We start from the raw sequence: 8,869 nt of genomic DNA, 5'->3' as shown, positions 1-8,869 counted from the left end.
CATATAAACGGGAAATGTACCATTTAACTCTGATCGCTGGTGAATTGACTAAAACAGTGCTGGTTCCCAAAGTGGGCATCAGGTCCCCCCCCCCGGGCGTTCGCGAGCGTGAAGGGGGCGCTAGCTATAAAATTGGGCGGTAGGGAGCGCTGAGAGCAAATGGGGCGGTCTAGGTCTAGACGGCAACTGCTGCGTAGTGTTGAAACGATTGCTGAATAATGAAGCTAAATGCAGTAAAAATGAAAATAAATCGATTCATTCCGGGCAATTTAGAATCGCCCGTCTATTTAACCAGCTGAACCGGAAAAGTCCATTGCGACTTGACAATGTTGATCCTTCCCATCAATGGACTAATTCAGCTGCCGGTAGAATCGCTAGAATGCGTGGTTCATTGAGTGATGAGAGAACTACGAAATGTTTGAGCTGTTATAGCAATAACTGCAAGATGTGATGGCTTTTTGAGAGAAACTGTCTTGCGTGATTTTAATCTCAGCTTCAACGATCGTGGATTATTACCCACAGTGCTGCGACCGAGGCCTTCGACACGACGTTCTGGTTGAGAGAAACGATATCCCTTCGCACTGATATTTTCGCCCCCCCCCCCCTCCAGTCGTCCCTTTGGTATTTTCGCCCATACAGCATATTGACGAATTTGATATGCCTGAAGTACAGTCGTAGCTAATGAAATATTGAGGGTTTCGCTGTACCAGTAACTTGACCTGCGTCCGCTGCTGTCCTGGTAGAGAATTCTCAATCCACAGATACACTCAATGTAGTATATTCAGATACGCCATTGTCGTAGGTAGCGTAAAAGAGTCTCATATCTTAAAACCTTGGAAACCAGTTTATATACTCAGTATTCATCATTCTCTCAAAAGAGGACATACCGTAGTCGGTAGATACGGAGGGGATGCGGGCGTAGTGGTGCATGAGCGTCGGCGCCATCTACGCAAGCGTCCCGGATTCAAGGCCCGCCGTCGGAGGCAGCAGGGCTCCTCGATCGCCCCGTGTCGCTATGTTCTTACGCCGACAAACAAGACCCGATAAAGAAAGAGCAAGAAATAATGTCTAAAAAGGACCGACGAAGAAAGAGTATAACATCGGCATCGGGCATTTAGGCCGAGGTTGATGCCTTTTGAACAGAACGCAACTGGTCGTCTCGGCATCAGTCTGTCTGTTCATTACATCACGTCGTGTCTTGTATATCGCATTGTGGCCTACATCGTGGGTGTGCCTCGGGCAGATGAAAATATAATCTGATGATTTTTATTATTGACGGCATCCATGCAGTGGCGTAGCAAGCACTTGGCGTTTATGGCTCTGCGCCATGCTGCAAGGGCACGGCAAAATGTGAGGTTATGACCAACGCTAGATAAGTACTGAAAAAGGTGGGTAATGCAGTAGTCGCTGTGAAGTGAGGAGCTATTATATAGTCAACACAAGATTTCCAGTAATTGGGCGGCATTTTCAGCGTAAGTAATTTTGCTATTCCTGGAAGCAACAATGAAATGCCGGTCTTGACCGTCCAATCTCGAGTTACCAATGACTGCGACTCTAGTCATTACAACCCTGGTACTTACTACTGCACTCGAATCTTTTTGCCCAGCTCTTAACGCACGCAAATCACGACGAGCCTAGACACGTCAACTTCACAGAATCTAGGGCCATAGGCCAAGGTCACTAACACGCTCATAACAAGGCTACAGCCCAATTGACTAATGACTGAGTCGATGCTAGGATTCAGGGAACATATATCAATAGGTTGTCAAAGCAGCCATCGTTGGTACTCAAGTACATATATAGCACAAGTAGTCAAAATCTCAACCACTCGAGCAGTGGAAGTAGGCAAAAACCTCTGCATACACGACACACGTCACAGAAACTCCTAATGCCCCGGAACACGATTTTCCTCTTGACCTGCTTTGCAGACAAAACAACAATAGTACATAAGCTTTACGTGATTCCCAAGACAAAAAGTTTTTAAATGCAATTACAAAAATAGTTACTTCTACGAACCGCCCGCAGCAAGCTCAGATATCAAACGCTCGTCCGGTCAGGACTCGAGCTGGCAGGAAAAAACTTTATCGACGAAGGCAAGGCATCAAAGAACGGATGGTTGACGGCTTCCGCCATCGAGATCCTTTTCGCCGGATCGTACTCCAGCATCCTCGCGATCAGATCGAAAAGTTTCAAATGTTCCGGATCATCTTTTCTGTGAATGTAGCCGAGCAGCGGCTTGCAATTTTCACGGACGTATTTGCCCGCCGAGGAACTGCGGTCCCAGTCTAACTTGGAGTGATAAAAGTACTTTTGCTTCCGGCTTTTCTTTATCATGCGTTGCGGTATGGGACCCAGTATACGTTCCATCATGGCAAGATGTTCTCGGTTGTCGTGGGTCTGGAACATTGTGATGCCCATGTAGAATTCAAAAATGATTGTACCAACGGACCACACATCGCACGGTTGCGACCATCCTAGTTCTGGAAATGAAGCGGGAAGATTCTCATACAAACCACAGAAGAATATTTGCAGGTAAGACTTTCAAACTTACCTAATATTACTTCCGGAGCGCGATAATGACGGGTGGAAACAATGGTGCTGTGATGTTCATGGTCAAACGTTGCGGAACCAAAGTCTATTAACCTAAGGTCTGGATTGATGATCTTTCTTTCGTCTCGTTTATAAGACGGATTGTAGGACAATTCATATTCCGAGTCATTGAATAAAATATTCTCCGGCTTCAAATCCGTGTGAGTCAAGTGGTTGTCGTGCAAAACTGTAACACAGCAGAGTCAAATGCTGCTAAATTCATCTTGTCGTCATAGTATACTCACATTTTACAGCCCAGACCAGTTGATAGGCCATCGTCCGGACTTGTTCCAACGGATACGGAAGATAATGATTGTCTTTCTGCATTTCAAAGAGTAGCAAGTTCAAATACACTAATGACAATGATAAAAAGAAATGAACTCACCTGAAAATCGTAAGTGCTCAAGCCCAACAATTCGAAAGCGAGGCAGACATGTCCATGGTATTCAAAATAGTCCAACATGGTGACGCAAAGGCTTCAAACAGGTATATGAATGTGAATCGAGTCCAAGAACCCCTACTCCGTTATATCTTACTATTTTCCAGTGGGATCTTTTTCTTGAATTTTCTTCAACACATTGATTTCCATGTAAGCGGCCTCTTTATACTTTTCAATGTTTTTTACCACTTTTAACGCAATATGCTGACAATTTCTGAGAAAAAGACTCAATCGGGTCAAATTCCAAATCGCACATATCTGGCAAGACGTACTTTGTGTGATCCTTGCAGTGAAGAACTTTGCCGAATGTGCCTTCGCCTAGCGTGCCGATGATTTCATCTGTTTAGAGTTAAGTGGGCAAGTTAATATCACAAAGAAGCAGGATCATACTAGTAAATTCCTACTGTTATGGGGCCACTTGATGGACAATGTCGGTTAGCAAACGACTTTAAACTGTATTTACATTTCCTAATACAACATTAGCTAAATGAAAAATTATAGATTTACACATCCCAATGAGAGTTACAAGCCAATGCCGATCATGCTTAAAAATTCTAGACAATTAAAACTAGCACAAATCTTCTCTTAGTACATCTCGCTTGAAGCCAGTCGCCATGTCGATAGATAAGATGCCCATCTTCGTCATCCTGCACACTCTTTGCCCTGCCATTCTTGGTTCTATGCAGGTCTTTCTGCGACTGCTGTGCCAAGATGCACACGAGAAGCACCAGAGACGTTCATGGAGGGTTTATTGCCACACGTGTTGTTTGACAAGGCGTGATTCATTCAATGCCATCATTTGTACATATGCGAATATATGTGGAATGTGGAACGGCGTAAGAAATTTGTCAAGTTAACAAGAAAAATGTATGAAGACATCGAGCTAACGCAAGATGCCCAGCATAGCACAATACAAGAAATGCAAACATGACCCTTCTAAACCATTACTTAATCACAAACAATTGACGAAGCATCATTTACCCACACATAATGCGACCTCCCAAATATTCAACTTACCTTCAACAGCCAAAATTAAATAATTGCTCAAACGGAGGTCAAATTAGATGGTCCAATCCATTTACAAGGTTTCTTATTAATCATGCTTCGTAACGGTAAATTCTGGGCGACCCTAATCAGGCAAAATAAGCTGCAGATCAAAGAAACACTAGCACTTACCAAATCTGACGATTTAGACCTATGTCGAATCTGCCGGTGTCTATGGCGCCTCCTGCTGTCACCATCAGATTGTTTGCGGCTACTGTATTTGCTGTATTTGCTACTAGCATGGCTACTGTCCTTGTGTCCAGGGTAGCACGCCTCATGCCGGCTGTGATTCCTCCTACTCAAATCGCGACTAAAAACGAAGACATAACGAATACAAATTCAGCTATAATATTAGATATTATTCTAATGAGTAGGGATAGGCTTTTCGAACACATCGCCGCTGTGGAATCAGAGTAGCTTATGTCCATTATACACATCGAGAAAATCAGCTTTAAAAAGTTTTCATCTTCTTACAACTTGGCCAAGGTTAAATTTGAAACAATGAAGACAAACGTAAACCTGGCCTTAATGGGGACGGAAAAAATGCTCAAACAAAAATTTGCGATTTGACAAATAGATCTGAAAATTTGAAAAATGGTCACAACTCACAAGCAACGCAAGGTAAAGGCAATCTGATTCCACTTCGACGATATAGTTTTATAGTAGTAAAACAGCCTTCGAATGAACTCAATTCGAAAAATATTATGTGTTACATATGGGCAGGCGCGTAGCAAGCAGAAAAATAAGAAAGGGGTTTTTATTGTTTTCGAATTCATCAATATAGCATCAATTTATTAGGGTCAAGTGGCCTACATGCGTAAATGACGATTTTACAATCTCCGGGCGTTCACGAACTTACTCGTATGATCAGCTTGCCAACGAGTCCAAAAGTGCCGTCAATTAGCGCGCTCCTGATCTCTCATGAACAATCAAATACACGCGCTTATCAACGCGTATTTTGTGGCCTCGGCTTCAATTTGAGCGGGTCAAAATGTCCGAGTTGTTATGGAATCTGCTCTATAATTGCACCGATTTTATGTGGTTCAATTTCAAACCTTTCTCATCTTTCATAACTCAAGCCTTGACATGCATCTTCCGATGGTTATGTTCAAGTATTAGCAGAAATCAATTACGTATGTGGGGTACGCACGCACATGTTTGCGGACATTCGATGTTATTCAGTTTAGGGATATCAATCGCTAATCAGCATACACTCAACGGTATTTTCTCCAAGACTCCGAGAGATAGGAGCCAATGCATGCTAGGCCCGAGACGCGATAGTTAGGCTAGCGATGATATCTTTCGTATCAGGCCTGTGCAGATACGATTGTGCAGGCAAACCGATAATACCGTGCGCACCAGGCAAAGCGGATGCGATTGTGTAGGCCATCGATGGTATAGTTCGCACCGGGTCTATGGCAGATATGCGATTCTTCAAGCCAGCGGAAAGTAGGCTTGTTGGAGATGTGACAAATCAGGGGACGATTGCCGAGCGCGCGGCAATCAACGATTTGATTTCGCAATCATCTCAGCAGAGTCAGCAGGAGATCACGTTACATTGAGCAGTGTAATCTGCCAGGTTGGAATCCCGGTACGTTTAGCGCAATGTCTTTGGTGTGCCAAGACGGTTCTCAGCGTCACACCTGTGTGCAGTCAGTAGAATCTTTGGTGTGCACGAGACACCGATTCCATATTGGGTAATGTGCACGGACGAATCTCGCTAATTGGCAACACGCCTCTACCTAAGTGGCTGCGCGCAACACTGATAATAGGACTTATTGAATTGCAACCTAGCATCAGCGTCAGAACGGTCATTTCAAAGGGACGGGGTTTTGAGTATAAGGAGGGGGTTTCGTGCTTCAAAAGGTGGGGGGTATCGACTCCCACAACCCCCCCTCTGGCTACACGCCTGCATATGGGTATCCAACAATTTAACGAATAGCCATTGACATTAAAACTTGAATTTTTCATCACCTTGTGCTGAAATTATAATTTATGATACGTAGCAATCAGCCGATCACGGACGCAGAACCAATATACGGCAAAACAGTTCCACTCATCCATCCAGTATTTTTTCAAATATCAATTAAGATTTATTCACCTTCTAGTGTAATAATAATTGTCGTAAGAACCATATTCGTCGACTTTCCTTCTTTTCGCGTTGTAAGATCCTGTTCCGCTATCCCGTTCCCTACTTCTTAAACGCCTGCTTCTTCCCATCTCAGGTACAGTCATGTCAGTAATCCTTTTGCTATCCAAATCTTTTCTAAAGAAACTGGCAAACTCAAAATAAGCATGCTATACCGATATATATAAGCCATGGCAGTCAGCCGGCCACAAAAATGAAACATTTGGTTGATGAGGAGTATCGTACTCACCAACAGAGAACAGTTGTACGCAAAACCAGCGCAGTTCGCTCAAGAAAGAGAAAATGGCTCGAAGTGACGGAAGTAAGCTTTGTCAGTTCGTAGAACTTCGACACTTCGTAGATTTCACGCTGCCCATAAACGCGCTTTAGCAACACCCAAGATGTGATTCTTGTCGCATTATTATTTCACATCTTGACGCATAGCTTCCATGTGATTGGCTGTCAGCGGTTCGACGTCGAAGTCCCGGATGGAGTCTTCTGAGCTAAATCGGTATTTCCGCTAGTGGTGCTAGAATTGAACTCAGAGTCTCGATGGTGTTGACCGCTACCGTTCCGAGGAAGATCCATGCCGGATCGGTAAGTGTATGTATTGTATATATGTATAATAGTATAGAATGTAAACGTGGAATGGCAACGACCGAATTTGCAGCTTCGTTCCGCTTCGCTGAAGCTTTACTCAGACTTATTTTACGGCAGCTACTGTAGGATTTATGGCAATCCAAAAGTCGTCTTCCAGAGCGCAGAATTAACTGAATCTGGTATTGATCGAAAGCTACTGTCACACTGACTCCGAAAATTTAAATGAAAATATGATCAGGCACTGAACCGCTTAGAATTCGCCCTCCAAGTCTGAATTATCGGCATTGTCCGAGCAATCGAAGAGCCGCAATGGGTCATTGTTATGGTCATTGTTTTGCGGTCATCCGATTGTTCTGAACAATGCAGATTTTAGATGTTGAGGGTGATTTTTCATCTAAGTACGGAGCCTGACCGTATTTTGATTGATATTTTCGGAATCAGTGCGACAGTAGCTTTCGATCAAGACCAGATTCGGTAAGTTCTGAGCTCTGGAAGACAACTTTTGGATTGCCACATTTACATTCTATAATAATAGGGTTACCATACGTCCTCTTTTAAGAGGATTTGTCATCTTTTTTACTTTATTAAAAGTGTCCTCGGATGACGTCCAAATGTCCTCTTTTTGAGCGGGGGAGGTAGCGTAGTGGTGACGATAAGCGCCTACTAATCGGGCGGCGCCGGTCGATTCCCGTCGGAGGTTCATCTGGGCTCCTATTTCCCCGCCGTCGCCGTTCTTACGGCGACAAAAAAGTCCAACAAAAAAGCCCAGACGAAGACCCGACGAAAGAAAGCACTCACAAGGAATGAAAAGAACTAGAAAGGGCCGTGGTTTCAAAAAGATCAACATCGAAAAGAACTGTTACATCGGGCACTCATAGGCCAAGGTGGATGTCAGTCTAAAAAGATCGCAACTGCGTGTCGTTCGATATCCTCCTATCTGTTCATTACATCGCATTGTGTCTTATCGCATTGCACATTGTGTGTGACTTGTTCAGATGAAAAATATAACCCAACGATTATTGATTTTTATTATTGAGATTTTGTCCTCTTTTTTGATAATTTTGGTCAAATTCATGGCCAAATTCGACTGAGATGCCGTGAATCAGCACCAAAGTAACGCTCCGGCGAGTATTTCGGTAGCTGAGCCGGGAAGTTGACCTTTTTTAGTCAACCACCTGATAATGTGAAGGAAAAAACTGTATTTTGGGCACTGAGCGGGAAAGTTGACCTTTTTTTTAGTCAACCGACTATGAAGTGAGTAAAATTGACCATTTTTTCAGGATTTTCCTCCGGTTTTGCAAGTCTGAAAATTCTGAAAAATGTCCTCTTTTCAGATTTCCAAAATATTGTAACCCTAATAATGAATGCGAATGTATACGTGCATAAAGTTTATATAGCTCAGTAATGTATAGTGTATAGCAGGGATCACCAACACGCGGGTCGCGACGTGATTTGATATTTCGGAAGAACGCTTAGTAAAGCATTTCAAAATGCTGAAATTGATTTCAGTCGTTGTTCTAAGTCAGCTATTCTCTGCTGCTCACAATATCACTAGTCCTCCCTAGCTGATACGGTTTCGGACGTTGGTAATATCATTCTATCATCATCATCATCATCATCATTGGTTTATTAGCAATTTTATCAGTTCAATACACCACAGAAAAAGCGATACAATGAAAAGACAGGAAGATGTCGAAGCGACAAGGAGGAAGAATTTGCCGATATAAATGGACATGGGCAATTGGGCATGGGCATTGCCTTGACGTGGAATGGCCCACCACTGCCAAGACCGTAACGCTTAGAAAACGACTTCGGGCTTCCCAAAAGACCAAGCTGTACGAGGAGATAGTTTTCCAGCAAGTACCGTGTCTAGCTAACCCCAATATCGATTTTTTTAGTTCAGGGTTGGCCAATCTGCAGCAGAGTAGAAGGGATATTATGTGGCCGTCGTTACTTAATTCGATTAGGATGTGTTGGCGGCCGTCAATGTGCAAATTGAATTTACGAATAGACTTCGTAATTAATGAGAGGTTGGAATTATTCTTGAAATTTCCTTCGTGCTACGCGCG

General features: G+C 43.4%; 1 protein-coding gene across 3 annotated transcripts; it reads right to left on the bottom strand.

The window, feature by feature from the left end:
* Positions 1 to 1,943: 1,943 nt before the first annotated feature.
* LOC145446285 (dual specificity protein kinase CLK2-like) lies at positions 1,944 to 6,647 on the bottom strand. 3 transcript variants are annotated; one of them, XM_080324537.1, is made up of 10 exons: positions 6,451 to 6,647; positions 6,174 to 6,347; positions 4,205 to 4,382; positions 3,621 to 3,729; positions 3,301 to 3,367; positions 3,126 to 3,242; positions 2,975 to 3,065; positions 2,835 to 2,910; positions 2,552 to 2,776; positions 1,944 to 2,480 (listed from the first exon to the last, which is right to left on the bottom strand). In XM_080324537.1, the coding sequence occupies exons 2-10, from the start codon at positions 6,305 to 6,307 to the stop codon at positions 2,038 to 2,040; spliced, it is 1,440 nt and encodes a 479-aa protein (XP_080180663.1). In that variant the 5' UTR covers positions 6,308 to 6,347; positions 6,451 to 6,647; the 3' UTR covers positions 1,944 to 2,037. The 3 variants fall into 3 exon arrangements, with proteins under 3 accessions (XP_080180663.1, XP_080180665.1, XP_080180664.1); XM_080324539.1 differs by having other exon boundaries at positions 3,621 to 3,726; XM_080324538.1 differs by having other exon boundaries at positions 6,174 to 6,338.
* Between the last annotated feature and the right edge of the window lie 2,222 nt (positions 6,648 to 8,869).

Source organism: Botryllus schlosseri, chromosome 9, assembly GCF_051294905.1.
Source record: "Botryllus schlosseri isolate E-star chromosome 9, Bs_hap1, whole genome shotgun sequence".
In the NCBI taxonomy this organism is placed as follows: Eukaryota; Metazoa; Chordata; class Ascidiacea; order Stolidobranchia; family Styelidae; genus Botryllus; species Botryllus schlosseri.
This window is presented reverse-complemented; position numbering and strand designations above follow the sequence as displayed.